Source organism: Esox lucius, chromosome 5 (genome assembly GCF_011004845.1).
Source record: "Esox lucius isolate fEsoLuc1 chromosome 5, fEsoLuc1.pri, whole genome shotgun sequence".
Taxonomy (NCBI): domain Eukaryota; kingdom Metazoa; phylum Chordata; class Actinopteri; order Esociformes; family Esocidae; genus Esox; species Esox lucius.
Genome location: NC_047573.1, coordinates 15,584,608 through 15,607,618, shown reverse-complemented (window position 1 = coordinate 15,607,618; position 23,011 = coordinate 15,584,608). Strand labels below are relative to the sequence as shown.

The following is a 23,011-nucleotide window of genomic DNA, read 5'->3' as shown; positions in this document are numbered from 1 at the left end:
GCACAAAGCACAACCGAGTTGGAGGGAATCGTTGGAGAATAAGTACGTCCTTATATTTCGAATGGATTGATGAAATGTTAGGCTAAAGACTCGCTGAAGACTGGAAACAACTTTTCTTGTTCATCCACGGGGCGCCAATACCACCTGGCATCGGTAACGAACCACTACGTTGACTTCAGGCGCGCTGTTGGACTTCTAGTAGAAAGGATAAACATTTAGATGGGTACCCTTCAATTCACAGAAAATTGACAAATAACATTAGGCATCAGTGTCTCAATCTAGTATATATATTAATTTGCTACTATTCATAAGGACTTAATGCGTCGACTAGTTAATGATAATGAAAAAATAATGGTTTGCAGAATACCTGCTCCCGTTGGGGTGGGTATAGTGTAGAAGTCTGAGTTCTTTACATTGTTGACAAGGAGTTTTAGACGCAGCGTCATTTGCACTTTAACATTTATAATCAACATGTGTTTTGATTAAAGAAATACGGCATTTAGTATATATTTAAATTATTGCTTTTAAAAGTTCATTGGGCATTCAGTAGCATGCTTGTTACAGGTCATCGGGCTGCTTGGTTGACATGTAGCCTATCTGAGATTAGTGTGACGGTTATAATGCTCACTAGATAAACATCCTTTTTTGCAATAATCCTTCTTCGGTCTGTGTTGGGTTCATTTATTTACTATCTGCTTAATCGCCGACTTCGGTAATGTACTAGGCTTCTAAGAGGTCTCATGCTGATATTTCTCTAAGCCCTTGAGGACAGATAAATCCGATGTGAATGTAAATGTCTCGGTGCTAAAAAGGCGGAGGTAGTTAGGTGGCCTACAACACCTGAAAATAACAATTACATTGCAGTAATTAGTACAGGTGTATGGACAGTAAAAACCTGTAAACCTTGTCCCTCAAAATAACAAAAAGCGTTTTTCGAAACCTCTCCTGAGAAACACAAATGAAAAAGGTTTAAGCAAGCAACACATTTTTAACTCCTTAAATTAAATGTTTGGATTGGCATCACTGCCAAAACCAAGGAGGGAGGGAGGGAGGGAGGGTGGAAAAAAAGGGAGTGGTGTTTTGCAACATTTCCATTTCTCTGGAGAGGACTAAACCATTGTCAAAACCAAACTTTGTTTATGATTGTGTTCCGTTTCAATTACTGTACGTCCCTTCCGAAAGGTCTGTTGTGGCGACAAAGGTATTTTTTTTCTCACCTATGAGTCATTGCATGACTGAATACAGTGTGAGATAGAACTCCAGTCTGCTTGTCAAATTGGCCTTTTTTTTTATGTGTTCAGCCTTCTGTGGATCAGTCTCAATATCATGAGTCTTGCTAGTGTAGATCGCAATCAGTCTTGACCTGGGTCTTATGGCCTATGTGACGTCAGTGGACTTGCATTTCACCAATGAGAGCAGGTCAAGCTACAGGAGCTAGTCTGGACAGGGCAGAGGTCATATCCCCTCCATGGTGAACAATAAAAATACAGTAATGCCTTCCTGTCTGTAGCTTTCATTAGAGCTCATGGCAGTTAAATAATATAATGCAGTCATATGTACATATAAAACATGCAACTCTTTTATTCTCTCTGGTGCCCCTGTTCTCTCTGCTGTCAGGTTCTAAGAATGCACATTACTACACTAGTCGCTTCCATCTTTTCACCTAATTTCCACCAGCTGTACACAAAACTTAGTGTTTATGTTCATTTCAAGTTCATGAAAGGTTATTACTCAGTGGGATATCATGTCACTAATTGAAGTGAGTGGGGCTGTGTGTGATTTCAGGGGATGTATCTGAGGCCCTTTATCGAGCCATGTTAGCTCTTTGTGTACTCTTGATTGACTGTTATCGGTAGCCTGCAGGCAGTGTTCTGTTCTCTGCCACTCCCTTAAACTTGGAAGCAGGCCATGTAAGGAGGGGCTACTCTTACCAAACTCAAGCCCACACAGGTGAGCCCAGCTCTGGAGGAATGTAGCAGGGAGGGGGATTGACAAATTCAGAGGTGTGGTGCCTTGAACATTTAACGCCAGGGGACACAATAGAGATAGAGGAAGAAAATTGCTCTTACTGTTAGCTACTTACCTGAGCTAGAGAGAGAGAGAGAGAGAGAGAGAGAGTCAGTGCAAGTTAGAGGAGGGATCACAGCACACACAAAAAAAACTTGCTGACTTACTCTGTGTCTCTCATTTAAAGACTCACACTCAGGCTTTCACTAAGACATATACCTCGCCTCTAAGTTCAAAGACATAGAAGTCAATATTTGACTGAGCAGGGAAGGAAGGAGGAAGGAACAACGAGAGGAAGAAAAGAAAGAAATAGAAAGGGAGAAATAGAAGTGTGTCCCTCCCCTGTACATTGGCATTGGAAATTCCTTGGAACTTGGACTCTAAGAGTTTTTTCCCCCCTCCAGACGCAGGTGGACACTAACCTTGCAGAACAGCGAGGAGTAAAACAAAACAAAGGCAAAGGATTAAGCGATTTTCTCCCTTTTTGGACGGATTTCTGGACTTGTATTGGGCAAGGCATAAGAGGTTTGTTTGATCAATAATCTTTTGGGTTATAAACTCCTATTGCTTTATTACAGCGTTGAAACCTGCATTTCTGTGTTAGAAAGATAGTCATTTACTTGGATGAGCAAACACACAGACGGCTTAACATTCTAAGACACCTGAAGGAGATCACTTTTCAATTGTAATGGACCATTTCAAAGGGTTAGTTCGGCATCAATCAATCAGTGCTTTCATTTTATTTGCCCGGCATTATTTCCAAATGTGTCACAAATCCATACTAGTTATTGGTACACATATTAGCGTTGTTCGAACGCCAGGTTACAATTATCTGAACGTGTTTACAAAGGATTGTGCAGCTTAATAATGTTACTTATGGTTAATTGGTACTTGCAAGCTGATATAGTGAAAGCTCTTGTCCAGAGCGACACAGAGTAGTGAGTGCATACATTTTCATACTGTTTTTCACGGACCCTCCGATGGGATTGAACATTTCAAATATGACCATGTCTGTACCATAACTGTGGCATATCCGGAACAAATCCCATTTAGGTCATGGTACCAATATTATAATTTTTCATGCATCCTGTTTTGCGGAGCCAATCTGTTCATTTAAGATACTTCTGAATGATTATGAAATGAAGCACAAATAATGCTTATATATTGTTAGCTGGACTTGAATGACGAAATTAGTGCCACAAGCATGAAAACGGTGGAAACTGTGTGCAAGAAACAAAACCCAAGCAGGGCTTGCTGTCAAACCTTGTTCATAGGATGCTTAAGGAAACCAAAAATGCATTAATATGGGTAAACAGAAATGTTTTGGATTGGAAGAACGAAATGTCTGACAGATTAAACCAATAATGTTATTCAGATTACATTTTACAGATATACTAATAAAAGACTGTTATTGCCAGTATGCATCCTAGAGATAACAATTCAGAAGTTCAAGGCCTATGCTGATTTGAAAGGATACCAAAGCTTCTTGTGTATTTTATTACAGCCTGTAAAAGGTTGCGGCATAACATTGTCCTCATTGCACATTGAAGTGTCACTTTAGGAGTCACTCTTCTCCCTTTCTCATAAGAGACACAGCCTAAAAGATGGACAGTGATAGAGCAGAATCAAAAAACACAGACTGACAAAAGGTCCCAGACATCTCTCCACTCTTGTACTCTCAGACTGCTGTTCCTATTAAACCCGGTCAACTCATTTGGATGGATTGATGGTGTGGTCATTTAGTACCTGTGTTTCTGGATGGCTGTGGCAGATGTGTAGTTGACGATCCATCTTGTATAAAGCCTAGCTGTGTCCCCTGTCACGGAGCCGTGCAACGCCCTCATATTGATTACAGAATGGCTTGGTCCCCCTCCCTGCACTGGAATGTTCACCTAATGTTCGCCTTCACAGATGTGCAAGTCACCCATGCCATATACACTAATGCATCCCCATACCATTATAGATTCTGGTTTTTGAACTGTGCTCTGATAAGAAGCTGGATGGTGCCTCTTTAGTTCATAGGACGCAACAAATTTTGATTCGTCTGACCACAGAACAGGTTTCCACTTTGCCTCTGTCCATCTTAAATGAGCTTGGGCCCAGAGAAGGTAGCGGCGGTTCTGGATTTTGTTTATTATAGGTTCCTTCTTTGGTAGAGTTGTAACTTGCATTTGTGGATGCAATGACATAATGTGTTCACAGACAATGGTGTTCAGAAGTGTTCCTGAGCACATGCAATGATTTCCACTACAGAATTGTATCTGTTTTTAATGCAGTGCCACCTGAGGGCCCAAAGATCACGACCATCCAATATTGGTTTTTGGCCTTGTCCCTTGTGTACAGAGATTTCACTGCATTCTCTGAATCTTTTAATTATATTATATACCGTAGATGATGAGATCCCCAAACTCTTTGTAATTTTACGTTGAGAAATGTTATTCTTAAATAGTTGCACTATTTGCTTGTGCAGTCTTTCAGAGTGGTGAACCCATCCCCATCCTCACTTCTGACAGACCCATCCTCTCTGGAATGATCTTTTAATACCCAAACATGTTACTGACCAGTTGCCAATTGACCTTATTAGTTGTGTGATATTCCACCAGATTTAGTTTTTTAGAATTAAACAACTTTTCCATTCTCTGTCCCAAATTTTTTAAATGTGTTGCTGACGTCAAATTCAATGTGGACATATATTTTTCAAGAAACAATAACATTTCTCAGTTTCGACATTTGATATCTCTGTACTATTTTCAATTGAATATAGGGTTTAAAAGATTTGCACTTGATTGCATTCTGTTTTTATTTGATTTTACACAGCGTCCCAATTTTTATGAAACAGGGTTGTACTCCCAATGGTATTTTAACATTTCTACTTAGGTTTTTACATGTAAGTAATTTGTTAGTATGTTTGTTACCATGTGGAAGGGGGGAATATACCATGTTAGTATCAGTTGGATGCATTCACATGCTTTACTAAAGGTACTAGAAGGTAGCCATTAACTAAAGGTGTAAAGTGTTGATTATTGTTAGTACTGTGTTATGTTTAACTGCTGAGAATGTTCATTAGGTCATTTTTTAGGTAATGTCGGAAGTCAGCGTCTGGGAGAAATCCAGACTTTAGCAAATTTGCTGTAAAGTCACATTTCCCACTTGGTTAGAAATGCTGCACTAGGCAAGGCAAACTCAAAGAGAACTTTTAATTATCAGAATAATTTTTGCCCTGGAACATAATTCATAAGGATATCTATTTGACTAGATATTCTTCTTTGATATGGCTGTGTTTTATAATTGTTAACAGACTTGTAGGGACCTTGCATCTCTTTTCATAGTTAAATTGGTCCTGTTTTTCTTTCACGTCCCACTTTACTACTGGGACAGATACCAGTGGGAGCACACGTGTACACACTCCTGTGGGCAGGTCAAGTTGGCGATAAAGTGCTACACTACAGAATGTGGCCGTTCCTGTGTTTTATTGCTCTGTTTTTGTCATGGTTGGGTCACTGTCTCGCCTTAGGATGAAATTCCTGTTGGGTGAGTCAATGATCAAAATAGAGGGCATTTGTGGACCATAAAACATTCTTCCTCTACTATGATATTTTGAGACACCGAATTCAAGCATTCACTCAAAATGTACGATTGTGTGGGAATATATGTGGCTTCTCATTTCAATGAATGATATCTGCTACTGTATGAGACTCCAAACGTTTCCACTAAACAATGCTTGTCTTGATGACCAGAGGAACATTCGCCTCAAATACTGTATTTCACATGTCTGCGCTTTCACATTCAAGTTTATTTCACCATGCCCAAACTTGATTTATACAAGCTGATCTCCCCACTCCTACTCTGAAGTTTTGATCATGCATTCCAGTCAAGCTATGGCAGGACACAGCTGCCTCTGTTTGCTGAGATATTTAAGTTAAAAGTTACAGGTTGAGCATTGTTTGAAGTGTAGATGGGTTTTTTTGCACACCAGAGAGATATAGTTGATAATACCAAGCTGGACGGTTCACATTGTCTCTCTGTTCTGTGATTGGTAGGCCACAAAGTGAACTGAGCCAATCAGGGGCAGACGGTTTTGATTACACCTTCATATTTGTGCAAAGGAATGTGCCCAGGTGCTGAGGTCACTGGGGGAGACAGGAGGCAGATAATGTAACCCAGAAGGCAATACTGGATGCTGAAATAACCTTTTCATAGATTTTGTGTGAAAATGAGGATGCTCACCATGTAGAAGTTGCTTTAGGCACACAGATAAGATCACTGTGACCTCTACAATAGATGATTAGACAGGACCTACTCCTCCATGACTATGAGCTTGACAAATGACGGGATCCAGTGCGAGGTGAAAGTTGAAAGGTCATGATGTGTGTGTGTGTGTGTGCGCGCGCATGTGTGTGTCTGTTTTAGTTTTAGTTTTCTTTTGAACAGTACACACATGGTAAGGATCATTCAACAAAATGTTTACTTGCTGGTTCCCATACAACAATATCCATAATTGAGTAAATTTTATATTTTAAAATGTCAAACAAGGGCACAATAGACGTTATGGGAATTCAGATAAGGATGCTAGCAAAGTGGCGTATCAGGTGTAAAGTGGGATTATTTCAATTCTGTGTGTGTTTTTGCAGGTAGGAGATGGGGAGATGGATGTTTCATCTCTGTGTGGGGGTTGTACTTGCTGTTCTCATGGCCAGTTGCTACGCTGAAGGTGAGAACATTGTAATAAAAAGTGATTGTTTGATTAGTAATTACTTGAGATCATACTCTTCATTGGAATACTACTAATGCTTATTGCCACATTGAAAAAAAAAAGATGACAAACTGTTCTCCCTCCCACAGTGAACCCCTGTCTGGAAAAAAGCAGTCAGACTTGTTCAGCATGTATCCAGCGGGCGAAGGACTGTGCATACTGCCCAGATGAGGTGAGAGGACAACTCTCCCCAACACACACACACACACACACACCTTTAGCAGAAAACACAAAAATGACCTGTGTCTTTGTTTGCATACAGGTATATGATGGTCCTCGCTGTGACCTCAAGCAGGTCATCGTAATGCGTGGCTGTAAAAACACAATGACAGCTACAGGCAGTGTCTCCATATTGGAAGTAAGTATCACCCTCACACAGCCCTGCCAGGCTAGAAGGCAGTACCTGCTCATAGAGTGGCATTGAGAACAATGGTTTCAACATGTTTACTGTCCACCCAAAACAACTTTAAGCAGATTACTGGAGATGTGGACATTTGTAATATAAATAAAAGCAGTATTATTTTTAACATCATCCTTTGACTAAGAATTAGCAGTTACAGCCTTCATCATTGGCACATTGTGTAACAAACGCTGGGGCAAAACCAAAACAAATAGAAGTATCTAACATTTTGACTTCTGAGTTTATTGTACTAATTTATGTTATCAATAATAGAGCAGTGTTTTTACTAAAAGTGCATCTCTTCTGCAGGAAAGGTAGAAAGAAACCAAACTTAAAGGCATTTTTCCTTGGTTTCACAGTACCCTTACAGTTACTGCTAATATGACTTCACATTGTCTCCAACAATATGTTGGATGCAGGACACTTGTCCATATGATAAAGCATGTATTTAATATACCATATGCACATTTTATGACTAAATGAATGTTACAGTTTTTTGCTTGGTAGGACAGTACAGACATTCACTAGTTGGCTTACCTTTCCACATCTGCATCTGCAATACCATCTTCACCATCATCTCCATCATCATCATCATCATCATCACCATTTGGCTACAAATCAGTTCACCACACAAATCCTTTATTTGCAGTGGTCACAAGCTAGGTTTATTCAGGTTAAAGCCAATTCCCCCATATTAAATAGAGGACATGACAACTTATCCACTCTATATCTCCACCTCCCTCCATCCCTTCATCTAACTCTCCAGAAACAACGAATCGACAAAACGATCATCCGCTCCCAGGTATCTCCTCAGAAGGTGACTATGAGCCTGCTTCCAGGAGAGGAGAGGGTGATAGATATGGAGGTGTATGAACCAGTTAAAGGCCCTCTGGACCTCTATATTCTTATGGACTTCTCCAACTCCATGCAAGATGATCTGGACAACCTCAAAAAGATGGGCACCCAACTGGGTCAGTGAAAGAGAAGCTCTGAGTCTAATTGTTATAGTATGTTACGGTTGTTACGGCACCCGACTGGGTCAGTCTAATTGTTATAGTATGTTACGGTTGTTACGGCACCCGACTGGGTCAGTCTAATTGTTATAGTATGTTACGGTTGTTACGGCACCCGACTGGGTCAGTCTAATTGTTATAGTATGTTACGGTTGTTACGGCACCCGACTGGGTCAGTCTAATTGTTATAGTATGTTACGGTTGTTACGGCATCCGACTGGGTCAGTCTAATTGTTATAGTATGTTACGGTTGTTACGGCACCCGACTGGGTCAGTCTAATTGTTATAGTATGTTACGGTTGTTACGGCACCCGACTGGGTCAGTCTAATTGTTATAGTATGTTACGGTTGTTACGGCACCCGACTGGGTCAGTCTAATTGTTATAGTATGTTACGGTTGTTACGGCACCCGACTGGGTCAGTCTAATTGTTATAGTATGTTACGGTTGTTACGGCACCCGACTGGGTCAGTCTAATTGTTATAGTATGTTACGGTTGTTACGGCATCCGACTGGGTCAGTCTAATTGTTATAGTATGTTACGGTTGTTACGGTACTACGGCACCTGACTTGCTCCCGGGCCATATTACCGGGAGTTTACCTCGGCGGTATTAACATTCTCTGTTCCTAAATAGCGGAACTGATTAAAGACCTGTCTGACGACTTCACTATTGGCTTCGGCAAGTTTGTTGACAAGGTGGTAGAACCCCAGACAGACATGAGACCGTCAAAGTGAGAACTATTTTTATCCTTTACATACAGACACATGTACAAATACACACACGTACACAAATGTGTTGTTCGCTTAAAATGTCTGCATGTATGTGCTTTTACTCACTGTCCTTCCCATTCTCTCCCTCTCCTGTCCTTTTCATCTGCCTCCATTTCTCTCCAGACTGGCCAAGCCCTGGCCCAACAGCGACCCTCCATTCTCATTCCAACATGTGATCACTCTTACTAGTGATGAACGTACCTTCACTGAAAAGCTGACGAAGGAGAGGATCTCTGGAAACCTGGATGCTCCTGAGGGGGGCTTTGATGCCATACTGCAAACTGCGGTCTGCGGGGTATGACTAAAGAATTACATTTACTAGACCAATCCTTACAGTTTACTTTTATAAAAGGAACCCTGAAGCCCCTCTGTGTGCAGTTATTGTAAATGATCTATATATTTTGGTATTTATTAGGATCTGCTGAGGCAGTGGTTTCTTTTCATGGGATAGGAAATAAAACATAACAAATGTTAACGTAGCACTTAAATTACATTACCACTTAGTCATTTGGCAGACACTTTCATCCTTTAATGTTGCTGTAGGCCTTCTTGGAAGTCTCCCTGACCAGTTTTTGTCTTGTCTTTTCATCAATTTTGGAGGGACGTACAGTTCTTGATAATGTCTCTGTTGTGCCATATTTTCTCCACTTGATGATGACTTTCTTCACAGTGTTCCATGGTATATCGAATGCTTTGGAAATTATTTTGTACCCTTCTCCTGACTGATATCTTTGAACAATGAGATCCCTTTGATGCTTTGGAAGCTCTCTGCAGACCATGGCTTTTGCTCTGAGATGCAACTAAGAAAATGTCAGGAAAATCCTACTAGAACAGCTGAACTTTATTTGTGATTAATCAGTCACTTTAAATTATGGCAGGTGTGTAATGACTTCTATTTAACATGAGTTTGAATGTGATTGGTTAATTCTGAAGACAGCCACATCCCCAGTTATAAGAAGGTGTGCACACTTATGCAACCAGGTTATTGTAAGGTTTTTATTTTTCATTTCTCCCCCTCGAAGATTTCAGTTTGTTTTTCAATTGAATTGTTCACATTATAGGTGGAAACCGTTCTGACATGATTTATCTTTGTCTCATTCTTTACATCACAAGAACCTGGCATTTTTAACAGGGGTGTGTAGACTTTTTATATCCACTGTATTCCAAATCATCCTCCCAATCCAACATGGGCATTTGAAGCCCAGTTCAATCTTTCCTCTACTTTGAGCCAGGAGGGTGTGTACCATGCTTGTGACAATCAGCCTCCGTGTATACCTATGGGTTGCCATGTTTGAGCCAGGAGGGTGTGTACCATGCTTGTGACAATCAGCCTCCGTGTATACCTATGGGTTGCCATGTTTGAGCTAGGAGGGAGTGTACCATGCTTGTGACACTCAGCCTCCATGTATACCTATGGGTTGCCATGTTCTGGACCAGCTGTACTTGTATGTAATTCTCCTTACCCCCTTCTTCGCCCTCCCCTGTCTCTTTCCCTCACCCTACACTCTCTACCATCCAGGATAAGATTGGCTGGCGTAATGATTCCACCCACCTCTTGGTATTCTCCACCGAGTCGGCCTTCCACTATGAGGCAGATGGTGCCAACGTCCTGTCAGGCATCTTGCCACGCAATGACGAGCAGTGCCACCTTGACACCCAGGGGAAATACACAATGGACACCAAGCAGGACTATCCCTCTGTACCAACCCTGGTTCGCTTGCTGGGAAATCACAACATTATCCCCATTTTTGCAGTTACTAAATACTCCTATAGCTATTATGAGGTAAGAACTGTAACTCATTTACTGTAAACCTTAGGAACTATACCACAGCCCTAACCTTAACCTTACTAACCCTAATCCTAAACCTAATTAAACCAAATCCTAAACATACAAACTTTAACCTTAACCTTACTAACTCTAATCGTAACCTCATTAAACCTAACCCTAAACATACTAACTTGAACCTTAACCTTGCTAACCCTAACTTTAATCATAACCTTATAAAAACCTAATCCTAAACATACTAACTTTAACCTTAACCTTGCTAACCCAAACCCTAATCGTAACATTATTAAACCTAATCCTAAACGTACTAACTTTAACCTTAACCTTGCTTACCCCAACTCTAATCGTGTCCTTACTAAAAAAACATTTTAAACTTACTGTATTAACCCTAACATTACTAACACTAACCTTAACTTTACAAAACCAAACAAAAACCATACTAACCCTAATTGTAATCTTAACCTTACTAACCAAAACCATAGTAACCCTAAATGTAATCTTACCTTACTAACCCAAACCAAAACCATACTAACCCTAAATGTAATCTAACCTTACTAACCCAATCCAAAACCATACTAACCCTAAATGTAATCTTACCTTACTAACCCAAACCAAAACCATACTAACCCTAAATGTAATCTTACCTTACTAACCCAAACCAAAACCATACTAGCCCTAAATGTAATCTTACCTTACTAACCCAAACCAAAACCATACTAACCCTAAATGTAATCTAACCTTACTAACCCAAACCAAAACCATACTAACCCTAAATGTAATCTAACCTTACTAACCCAATCCAAAACCATACTAACCCTAAATGTAATCTTACCTTACTAACCCAAACCAAAACCATACTAACCCTAAATGTAATCTAACCTTACTAACCCAAACCAAAACCATACTAACCCTAAATGTAATCTAACCTTACTAACCCAATCCAAAACCATACTAACCCTAAATGTAATCTAACCTTACTAACCCAAACCAAAACCATACTAACGCTCAATGTAATCTTAACCTTACTAACCCAAACTTAACGCAACATCCCCATCGCCGACAGTCCTATTGTTATTATAAGTGGAGTTTATACACTGTTTGTTCTGTAAGGTCTTAACATTTCTCTAAACTTCCTCTTAGCTTTTTAGATAAAATCTTATATCATATTTTATTTTTGTTTTTTCTCTGTAGAAGCTACAAGAGTATTTCCCAATTGCTGAGCTGGGTATACTACAGGAAGACTCTACTAACTTTATCGCCCTTCTGAGGAGTGCCTTTGCGGTAAGAATGGCCTTGTTTGAGAGGTGTTTCACAGTGAACACATTCATTCAATTTGATTCAACTTAATGAATCCCCTAAACGCCTTTAAAAAAACAACTTCTTTCCTAGTAATGATCTATGTCCCTCTCCTCTCAGAGTATCCGTTCTAAAATGAGTATCCGGGCACAAAACCCGATTTCAGCTATACAAGCTGAGGTCCAATCAGAAGTAGCGAGTACTGCACAGGCCGGATACTTCGAAATCAAGCCTGGAAACATAGTAAGAAACACATGTTACAGACAGGCACACACACACTCACACATACACACACACACATACCCACACACATACACACATCCTTCACACACATCCACACCCACACAAGCACACCCCGCCCATACACACCCACACACACGAATACAACAAAACCCATTGTGTGTTTTCCAGGGGAGGTTTAAGGTGCGCGTCAAGGCCAATGAGAAGGCAGGTGAGGGACATGTGTGTGAGCTGAAAAAGTCTGACAGGAATGGAGAGATAAGCGTGAAACCAACCACTTTCAGTGCAGATCTGAAAATCAACGCTGAGGTGCTTTGCCAAACCTGCAAGTGTGAGCAGGTGCGAAAACAAACAGATACACATTAAGGAACACACAACATGTTTCAGGTCCTTTCTTTTTTTTTTCTCCAGTTTCTTATACCATCTTTCTCCATCTCAGGAACGCATGAAAAATGCACCAAAGTGTTCAGGCAATGGGGACCTGGTCTGTGGGACGTGCCAGTGTGCTCCTGGCTGGTGAGACTAACAGAACTGAATCTACTATCCCTCTTGTGTGCCAGATAATGAACATTCAAATACAGTTGGATAGAAGAGAGGCAAGACTTCCTAATGTAACATTTGGAAGCAGGAAGTTGTCCCTCAGTGTATCTTCATGTCATATTGGGTCTACCATTATGTCTGATTAAGTCAATCATCATATCATATTGACTCAAGCCATTATGTCTTATTAAGTCAACCATCATATCATATTATGTCTATCATTATCTTATATTAAGTCAACTATCATATCATATTGAGTCTACCATTATGTAATATTAAGTCAACCATAATTTAATATTGGGTCTTCCATTATGTCATATTAAGTCAACCATCATTTAATATTGGGTCTTCCATTATGTCATATTAAGTCAACCATCATGTTATATTGAGTCTATCATTATGTCATATTGAGTTTACTATCAAATTAAGTCAACCATCATTTTATATTAAGTCAACCATCATGTTATATTGAGTCTATCATTATGTCATATTGAGTTTACTATCATATTAAGTCAACGATCTATGTTCTGCTGTGTGTTCTAAGGATGGGTCCATTCTGTAACTGCTCAGCTAAGTTGTCGTCGAACACAGAAAGTACCTGTCTGGGTCCAAACATGGCAAAGCCGTGTTCTGACCGAGGACAATGTCTGTGTGGAACGTGTGTGTGTGACCAACCTGACCAGTATGAAGGACCCTACTGTCAGTTTCACAAGCTTCAGTGTCCACGCCACAGAGGTTTCCTCTGCTATGGTGAGTGAAGGGTTGTCATCATTGTCAAATATAGCAAGTCCATGTCAACTCGCTGCATTGGAATTACCCAGTTTGTCAGAAGACAATGAAGCTACAGTATGTTAACAGGTGTCATAAATATAGCTTGTGGTTTTCTGTGACAATGTGTGAGAATGGACTGTAACCATTCCTGGATGTGTGTGTTTGTGTGTTTATGTGTGTGTGTAGACCATGGTAGCTGCTCCATGGGACAGTGTGTGTGTGCACACGGCTGGAAAGGACAAGCTTGTGAGTGTCCCTTAAGTAACCAGACCTGTTTGGACACTAAAGGGGTTAGTACTACACATTGTCCTCTGTCTCTTTATCTGTCTCTTTCACCCTGTCTGTCCATTCATACATCTGTTTATTCATCTATCCATCCATATGTTTGTATTGTGACGGGACCACAGTTGGCCATAAACCCAGTTAGGTGGGAGAAATATAAGACCAGAGTCAGGGTCACTGTCCAAAGTACATTATAGATTCTTGTTTCATCTTGTTCACAGTAGCTTAATTGCCTTTCTATCTTACAGGCTAGTCCAAATAATCGATCATACAGTGTAGGAGGCAGAAACCAAAGATCTTTCAGTAACACTCAAAAACCAACTAAATGTATCACTAAGCACCGCATAGAATACCACTAATTCATTTTCAATTGTTCTCTGCTTTTATGCTTTTGAGAGATCTGACCGTGGATCCAAATGTTGAGAAAGATTCCAGAGCCAAGGGGGATGTTTTAGAGTGGCTTATTTGTGTTCGTGGTCTGTGATGTTTTTCATTTTATTTAGTATATAATCAACATTACATGCCTTTTTGTGTTGGAGGGTTTCTATTTTGTCCCTTTTTGGTTTGGAGGGTTTCTATTTTGTCCCTTTTTGTGTTGGATGGTTTCTATTTTGTCCCTTTTTGGTTTGGAGGGTTTCTATTTTGTCCCTTTTTGTGTTGGAGGGTTTCTATTTTATCCCTCTTTGGTTTGGAGGGTTTCTATTTTGTCCCTTTTTGGTTTGGAGGCTTTCCCTTTTGTCTGATTGTAGAATCCAGTGTGGTCTGGTTGTCCTCAACAGCTGATTCAGCTGATGTTTTGTAAATGATTACGCATTTGATTTTGGTTTTGCTTTTTGTAATATAGCTGAAAAGGTTGCAGAAATGTTTTACCCATTTTGGAATATCATGTGTGGTTTCTTTTTTCAATTGTCCCAGTAGTGATTTGATTCTATTTTATTCAATCAGATTGATCTGTTCTCCGACATGCTGTTCCTTTTCAATTCTTATTGGATTTCTGTACCCAGCGTGTGAAAAAGCTGTAGGAGTCGATACCTGTATTTATTGTTGTAATCTCTGTCCGTCTCTTCGTCTCCCTATCTCTCCCTCTCTAGATTGCTACAATATTTGTAGTCCTGCGTGATCTAACAACCCCTGCCTCTTCCTCAGGGTCTCTGTAACAACATTGGTGAGTGTGAATGTGGTCGTTGCAAGTGCCCGGACAAAGGTCTCCCCATGACCTCCACCTGTGAGCGTAACGTCCAGGCCCAGCGTGGGATGTGTGATGGCATGAGGAGCTGTGTCCAGTGTCAGGCCTGGAAGACGGGAGAGAAAAAGGCAAAGGACAAATGTGATACGTGCCCGTTCAAAGTCATCATGGTGGACAAGCTGAAGGAAAATGAAGATGTGTTTGAGACATGTGTATACCGCGACGAGGATGATGACTGCACGTACCAGTTCACCGTTGACTACTCTGACAAGCAAACTGAAAAGAATCTGGAAGTCCAGGGGCTCAAGAAGAAAGGTTCGACTTGTCAATTCCTCTATGCCCTTTGTTTGTGTGATGCTTGTACAATTACAAGGGTTCCCGGAATTGTTTTGCAATGGCTTCGCATTTTTTTAACCTGCAGCCTGGTCGTGACGTTGTTGATGTTCTGGTCCGTCCCTTTAGAATGTCCCCCTGGTAGTTTCCTGTGGCTGATTCCTCTCATCATGTTCCTCATGTTATTGCTGGGTCTGCTGCTGCTCTGCTGCTGGAAGTACTGTGCATGCTGCAAGGTACTGTCCGGACGCAACCATAACACAACTATAAAAACAACCAAAACATGAACTTAACACAACCAACCATACTGCAAGGTTTTGTCCAGTAGCAATAATAACACAACCATTAATCAACCAGAACATGACCTTAACACACCCAAACATACTGCAAGGTACTGTCCAGATGCAATCAAAACAGAACCATTACAACGACCAGCACATGACCATAACACACACAACAGTACTGCAAGGTACTTTCCAGACGCAATCATAATTAAACCATAAAAACAACCAAAACATGACCTTAACACGGCCAACCATGCTGTAAGGTACTGTCCAGTCGTAATCATAACACAACCATAAAACCATGACTTAACTACGTCCTTTCCGTACTTTGATTATATACTCTCTCTCTCTCTCTCTCTCTGCCTCTCCCTCTTTCATTCTCTTCCATCCAAGGCCTTTCTTGCTCTTCTACCATGCTGTGGCAAAGGTGAGTCTCCCACCCCAAGTCACCGTTAGAACAATATAATATATCTGGCTAGGTGTATATTACTAGTCATTATTCCTGTTTTATTAAAACCTTGAGTGCTTTACAAGGTTTCTCTGTGCGTTGTTCTGTCCGCAGGGCGTATGGTTGGTTTCAAGGAGGACCAGTACATGCTCCGACAATCCCTGCTCACCTCTGACCACCTGGACACGCCCTTAGTGAGGACCGGCCCACCCAAGAGCACTGATGTTGTTCGCTGGAAGATCACGGATAATGTCCACCGACCACCCAGCCACCCACTGGCGCAGGTCCAGCCCGACCCTAAACAGATCAGTACGTTTCAATGGTTCACTGTTCCAGCTCTCATTGGCACATTGTTATGATTCTAGATCACTGAAAGCAGCCCTAAACCTCTCCTCTCAATCCTCTCCTATATCTGTAGTTCCTTTCCCCCTGTCCCTTCGCCTGGTCAGGTTGTTCTCAGACAACCTGTCCCGTCAAGACTCCAGAGATTCTGAGCTTCTACGAAGGGAGGTTAATGACAACGTAAGTGTGTTTGTGTTTGTGTGAGGCTGTGACCCTGTGAGGCTGTGACCCTGTGAGGCTGTGACCCTGTGAGGCTGTGACCCTGTGAGGCTGTGACCCTGTGAGGCTGTGACCCTGTGAGGCTGTGACCCTGTGAGGCTGTGAGGGCTGTTTTTATTCCCTTTGCAAAAAAGCATTTGACTAATGCCTGACTATTACTGTCAAAGACTTGAAGTAGGCTGCCCTTACTGCAGAAGAATGAAAAACATTGACAGGACAACAAATTATTCCGCCAAACAATTAGCCACAACCACCAGCAAAGGAAAGCTGATTGGACATAATCTGCTTTCACCAAACAATAAAGCACAGCTGCATTTACCCCAAAAAAATGTTGGAGTTTACCTCATGACTTCATATCGTCAATTACTTATTCAATTACTGACTTTGGAATACACTTCGTCACTCAAAACTGAACAGAGAGTCTGCTGGGACCACCATGTCCCAGTATCCTTTGCAGAAGTGAAGCGACATCTCAGCTTTGGAGGGTATGTCTTTTGACCAGGTCATTAATGTGATCATGGATGGGGCAAACAGTCAATTTATAAATCATTGTCAGATCCTGGTTGCAAAGAAATAAATTGTTCTGATGAATTTGTGTTTGATAGAAAACATTTACTAATAGTGTAAGGATTCATGTAGTCATCAAAATGCATGTATTTTCTCTAACCAAAAGTATCTATTTTTCCATCTGTTGATGTCCCATAGATATTTACACTACAAACATTCAACAAACTGTCTGATGATATGCAACTGCTTTCTAAGATTAGGGTTAGGTTTAGAACAATATTTAGTTGGGGTTAGGGTTAATAGATAGTTAGTTAAAATATTACTGATAGTCAGTAGGTAATCTATAGAGAATCTAGAGACACAATTTTGGGACTCAGCAAATGAAGTTACTATTATTTGTAATTTAAAATGTAACTACTATGGGGCCCCTGTATGGCTGTATGAAACTTCTATGGGGCCCCTGTATGGCTGTAGGAAACTTCAATGGGGCCCCTGTATGGCTGTAGGAAACTTCAATGGGGCCCCTGTATGGCTGTATGACACTACTAGGATGTACATACACATACAGTACTAAATAATTAAAATACACATTTTCAGTTACTCTTTCAAATACAACCCTGTCTCCAAAGAAGTTGGGAATAAAACCAGAATGCAATGATGTGCAAATCATTTAATCCCTTTATTTATTTGAAAATTAAGAAAAGACAACATATCAAATGTACCAGAGAAATATTATTATTTTTGGAAAAATATATGCCCATTTTTAATTTGTTTCAAAGAAGTTGGGACGGGCTTGTTTATTACTGTATTGCACAATCTGTAAGCGTTTGGGAACAGAGGAGAGAAATTGCTGTAATTATGAAAGTGAATAGTTTTTCCATTCTTAGTTTATATGGGATTGCAGCTGCACAACAGTTTAGGGTCTCCTTTGTCATATTTTTTTGTTTCATAATGCACCAAATGTTTTCAGTGGGTGACTGGTCTGGACTGCAGGAAGGCCACTTTAGCACCTGGACTCTTACTGCAGAGCCATGATTCCCAAAATTATTTTGATTTGTCAGACCAGAGGATAGTTTCCCACTTTGCCTCAGTCCATCTTAAATGACCTCGGGTCCAGAGAAAACGGCAGCTTTTCTGGATCTTGTTTATATCTGGTTTCTTCTTTGCATTGTAGAATTTTAACTTGCATGTGTGGATGCAGTGAAAAAACTGTGTTCACAGACAATGGAGGTTTTCCTGAGCCCATGCAGTGATCTCCACTACAGAATTGTGCCTGAGGCCCTGAAGATCACAGCCATCCAATATTGGTTTTTGGCCTTGACCCTTGCGTAAAGAGATTTATTCATATTCTCTGAATCTTTTAATGATATTATATACCATAGATGATGAGATTCCCAAAACCTTTACAATTTTACGTTGAGAAACGTTATTCTTAAATTGTTGCACAATTTGCTTGTGCAGTCTTTCAGAGTGGTGAACCCCTCCCCCTCTTTACTTCTGAAAGACTCTTTTTATACCCAATCATATTACTGACCAGTTGCCAATTAACCTAAATGGTTGTGTGATATTCCACCAGGAAATGTTTTGGTATTACACAATTATAATGGGTTTAAATGATTCGCACATCTTTGCATTGTTTTTATTTTCATTTTTATTACAGCGTCCCAACTTTTTGGGAAACAGGGTTGTACTTCCAATGGTATATCAACATTTCTACATACGTTTTTACATGAAAGTAATTTAGCAGACACTGTTATCCAAATTCACAGTTAATATTGAGTGCTTACATTTTCATAGTAAGTGCATATGTTTTCATTATTTTTAGTTTCTCTGGATTAGAGGTCTGGTGTGAACAAGCTGTTTATATGAAATATTGTGACAATCAATTATGTGTGTGTGTGTGTGTTTTCTCTACTTAGCTGAATGAAGTGTACAAGCAAATTCCTTATGCCAAGGCAGTTGAGGATACTACATTTAGGTGAGACACATTCCAACCTACCCTTCAATACAACTGGAATGTATTACAATCAAAAGATGTGTGCATTCTGTGTAGCTAAATAGTTTTAGCTCACACCATCAATTCTGACATTTTGGTGGTTTTTCAGATTACAGAGAAATGCTGGTAAAAGGAAGGATCACACCATCGTGGACACGGTTCTGCACGCTCCTCGCTCCAGCTACCCTGACATCGTCCAACTGACTGAGAAAAATGTCCAGTCTGGAAACTTCCAAGATGTTAAAGTGATGCCAAACTACTACACAGTGGCCACAGATAGAGGTGTGCGTGTGTGTGTACAATATGTATGTGTGTGTACTGTATATATGGGTGTGTGTGTGTTTGAGTTCCTCACTGCCTCTCACTCTTTCTCTCTCTCTCTCTCTCTCTCTCTCTCTCTGCAGAGGCAACTGGTGCCGTAGAGTTCCAGGAGGGGGTGGAGATGGTGGATGTGCGTGTGCCGCTCTTCATCAAGGATGAAGATGATGACGAGAAGCGGCTGCTGTTGAAGGCGGTAGATGTTCCTCTGGGCATTGCTGAGATAGGGAAACGCTTTGTCAACATCACTATTATTAAAGAACATGGTGAGAACCAGTCAGTGGAGCCCTATCTGACCTGTGATGTCTACTCTTTGACAGACAGACACACACACACACACACACACACACGCAAACACACCTTTGTCTTTCCATCCTTGTGGAGACCTGTAATCTCTATTCCCTAGCCCTGCCCTCCAGAATTACTGGCAACCTAGGTAAATATGTACAAAAAAGTATGTGAACATTTTTATATGAGTCTTTACTTGTTTGAAAATTGTTCAAAGAAAAAAATCGTCACAATTATTTTCACCCCTAGAAAATCTAACTTAATATATGTTTTGATTAAGCTTTTACTGTTTAGAGTCAGCTAGATTTGTGCAAGCTTGACAAATAAGGGCCCTGATTCACTCATTTATAGTAAAAGAAGGATCAGACATAATTTAAAACCAGATTTCATTGCATAACTCTTTCCTACAATCTTTATTTTTATCTTTCATTTTAATCAGTAGTCAATTAGCTGACTTTTTTTTACCCAGAGCAACCTACAGGTGCAATAACATCTAACTGCCTTGCTCAAGGGCACATCAACAGGGATTTGAACCAGCACGGTTCAAGGTTACTTGTTGAACACTGTGTTCTAAGGCTAGGGCCATCCTTCTTTTTTTGGTCCACTTTCCTTTCCCAGATCCTCATTTGCTAATAATTGTGTCTTTCCTCTCCTCTCTAGCCAAGAGTGTTCTGACATTCCTCCAGCCTGCCTACACCTACAGCCGACAGGACAAAGTGGCTAACATCCCCATCAGCAGAGAGATCATAGAAGATGGAAACACACAGGTCACGTACCGCACCAGAGACCTCACCGCTAAGGACAAGAAGGTAACATCTAACATGCCGTTCATTAGTGTCTGTTTTCAGTTTGCAATCAATCTTAACGGCTCGTCCCCGCATGGCAGGACTATGTGGCTGTGGATGGGGTCCTGCCCTACGGACCTGGTGAGACCCAGAAGAACGTCCCTGTGAGTCTGTTGGAGCTTGGAAAGGGGGATAGTCTGCTGGACACACAGGTCAAACAGTTTGTCATGGACCTCAGTAACCCAAAACAGGGAGCCAAGTTGGGAAGATACCCAAGAACAACCGTCACCATCACTGACCAACCAGGTGAGATGTTACAAACTACTGACACCCTCACTGACCAACCAGGTGATACGTTAGATAGTACTGATAACAACTCTAACCAACCAGATGTGAGATGATATAATATTGACACCACCAGGCAGGGACCAACCAGCTGACAAACCAAATGTGAGGTTATATATTACTGACACCATCACTGACCAACCAGATGAGAGGACACCATTTATACTACCTTTTAGTTTTAATATTGCAATATTTCTGTAGATTGTTACAAGGCCAGGATAGCCTTGCACAACCATGTGACTAGTACCAGCCTTATCTTCATCCTCTCTAACATGGCTAAACCCAACGGCCTCTCCCCTCAGAGCCTAGTGTGGTCATGTTTAAGAAGAGCACCCAGAACTTCAGCACCGCTGACCCAACCTACTCCATCCCTGTGGTCCGCACCCGCAATGCGGAGGGTCCCGCCATGGTCCACTGGAAGACCCGCAGTTCCAAGCGCTATGACCTGTCCGGTCCCCTCAAGTTTGCTCCCGGCGAGACAGAGAAGAACATTGTGATTGACCCACGATCGGTTAAACCAGAAAGCCCGGTCAAACCAGAAACCTTCCAACTCGAGCTGTTCGACCCCAGTGAGAACACAGCGGTCGGGGAGAGAAAGATAACGATGGTCAATGTTACCGATGGAGGTACGACAACAAAGAAACAGACCGTGAACACGCAAGTACACAGTATGGGCTGTCCGGGAGGAACCGGATGCTCGACACGATGCGTCACTTAAGCTCCTCTCCTTGTCCCCAATCCCCTTAGGACGCCCAGAGGTGGCCCAGATGCAGAGTAAGGGCTTCAGCCATCCAGTCGCGTCCCCGGGTGGCCGTCTCCTCTCTCCGACCAACGTGAAGGCCACAGCCACCGGGCCCCGGAACATCCGCCTTAACTGGGACTCCTTAGGAAACTCCCTAGGCTACAAGGTGTGGATCCCCTCAGAATCCCACCTTCTGGGAGAAAGTACAATGACCTTGAATATCTTACCTTGTCATCACTTAAACCCATAACTCTGTTAGGAGCATAGGTGACCAAGTCGTTCGATTTGAACCTGTTGCAAAATACATTAGAACATTTGAAATACACACCACATAATTCTTTGTTTCTTTAATCCAACCTGTGTTTCGTGAACCATGTTTTCTCTCTACCTTTCCGACTCAAGGTGAAGTATTGGATCTATGGGGACCCAGAGGCTGACGCGCAGGTGATGGATGTGAAGACCACCCAAGCTGAGCTGACCAAACTTTACCCCTACTGTGACTACGAGATGAAGGTGTGTGGCTACAATGCCCTGGGAGATGGAAACTACAGTGAAATGGTGCCCTGTCAGACCCTGGAGGATGGTAAGTTGGTCACTTCATGGTCCTGCCAAAAATTAGAATTCCAAGATTCTGGACTTTTTTTCTCAGTTTTTAACAAATTCAGGACCAGGATGTCTAACATAAAACAATATCTACATTGTGACCAACCTCCTCTCTCCTGCCTCCTTCATTCACTCCTCCTTCTCTCCTCATCTGTTTCCTCCACTCCTCCCTCCTCTGTCCCCCACTCCTTCCTCCTGTCCTCCCTCCTCCTCTAGTCCCTAGTGAGCCCGGTCGTCTGGCCTTCAATGTTATAAGTCCAACTGTCACTCAGGTCAGCTGGGCGGAGCCTGCCGAGCCCAATGGCGTCATCACTGCCTACGAGGTCATCTACACACCCATCAATGAGGACAACAGTGGGTGTCTAATAAACTCAAAGAGTCTCTTGATTCCTTTGAACAATGTCTGTGCTTCTAAGACACTGTCTTCTCCTTCCGTCTTCCCCAAACAGAGCAAATGGGTGTTTCTAAGAAGGTGAAGATAGACAACCCTAAGAAAAGGATGTTGCTGATTGAGAACCTGCAGTCAGCCCAGACTTACTTCTACCAGGTCCGTGCCAAGAACAGTGTCGGCTGGGGCCCCTTCAAAGACGCTACCATCAACCTAGCTTCACAGCCGACCAGACCCATGTCCAGTAAGTCCCTGCATGGAAATACATTGCTGTTGTGTGGACGATACATCCTTCTCATTGCTGTTGTGTGGACGAGACATCCTACTCATTGCTGTTGTGTGCACGACACATCCTACTCGTTGTTGTG

General features: G+C 41.5%; 1 protein-coding gene across 4 annotated transcripts in view; it reads left to right on the top strand.

Moving 5' to 3' along the window:
- Window positions 1–23,011, top strand: part of itgb4 (integrin, beta 4) — a 34,977-nt gene continuing 11,966 nt past the window's right edge. The window contains exons 1-30 of one of the 4 annotated variants that reach the window (XM_010891888.5): window positions 1–153; window positions 2,412–2,532; window positions 6,639–6,718; window positions 6,850–6,932; window positions 7,023–7,118; window positions 7,927–8,131; window positions 8,808–8,904; window positions 9,068–9,239; window positions 10,464–10,727; window positions 11,922–12,011; window positions 12,147–12,269; window positions 12,438–12,605; window positions 12,706–12,782; window positions 13,351–13,556; window positions 13,764–13,867; window positions 15,006–15,360; window positions 15,508–15,614; window positions 16,056–16,089; window positions 16,225–16,419; window positions 16,529–16,632; window positions 19,098–19,156; window positions 19,284–19,456; window positions 19,579–19,758; window positions 20,441–20,589; window positions 20,667–20,871; window positions 21,213–21,536; window positions 21,658–21,818; window positions 22,055–22,235; window positions 22,472–22,609; window positions 22,705–22,887. In XM_010891888.5, the coding sequence (XP_010890190.2) occupies window positions 6,646–6,718; window positions 6,850–6,932; window positions 7,023–7,118; window positions 7,927–8,131; window positions 8,808–8,904; window positions 9,068–9,239; window positions 10,464–10,727; window positions 11,922–12,011; window positions 12,147–12,269; window positions 12,438–12,605; window positions 12,706–12,782; window positions 13,351–13,556; window positions 13,764–13,867; window positions 15,006–15,360; window positions 15,508–15,614; window positions 16,056–16,089; window positions 16,225–16,419; window positions 16,529–16,632; window positions 19,098–19,156; window positions 19,284–19,456; window positions 19,579–19,758; window positions 20,441–20,589; window positions 20,667–20,871; window positions 21,213–21,536; window positions 21,658–21,818; window positions 22,055–22,235; window positions 22,472–22,609; window positions 22,705–22,887 (4,306 nt within the window). In that variant the 5' untranslated portion in view covers window positions 1–153; window positions 2,412–2,532; window positions 6,639–6,645. Of the gene's footprint in view, window positions 154–1,998; window positions 2,533–6,638; window positions 6,719–6,849; window positions 6,933–7,022; window positions 7,119–7,926; window positions 8,132–8,807; window positions 8,905–9,067; window positions 9,240–10,463; window positions 10,728–11,921; window positions 12,012–12,146; window positions 12,270–12,437; window positions 12,606–12,705; window positions 12,783–13,350; window positions 13,557–13,763; window positions 13,868–15,005; window positions 15,361–15,507; window positions 15,615–16,055; window positions 16,090–16,224; window positions 16,420–16,528; window positions 16,633–19,097; window positions 19,157–19,283; window positions 19,457–19,578; window positions 19,759–20,440; window positions 20,590–20,666; window positions 20,872–21,212; window positions 21,537–21,657; window positions 21,819–22,054; window positions 22,236–22,471; window positions 22,610–22,704; window positions 22,888–23,011 lie in introns of those variants that run through there. The other 3 variants (XM_010891889.5, XM_010891890.5, XM_010891891.5) reach the window with 3 other exon arrangements.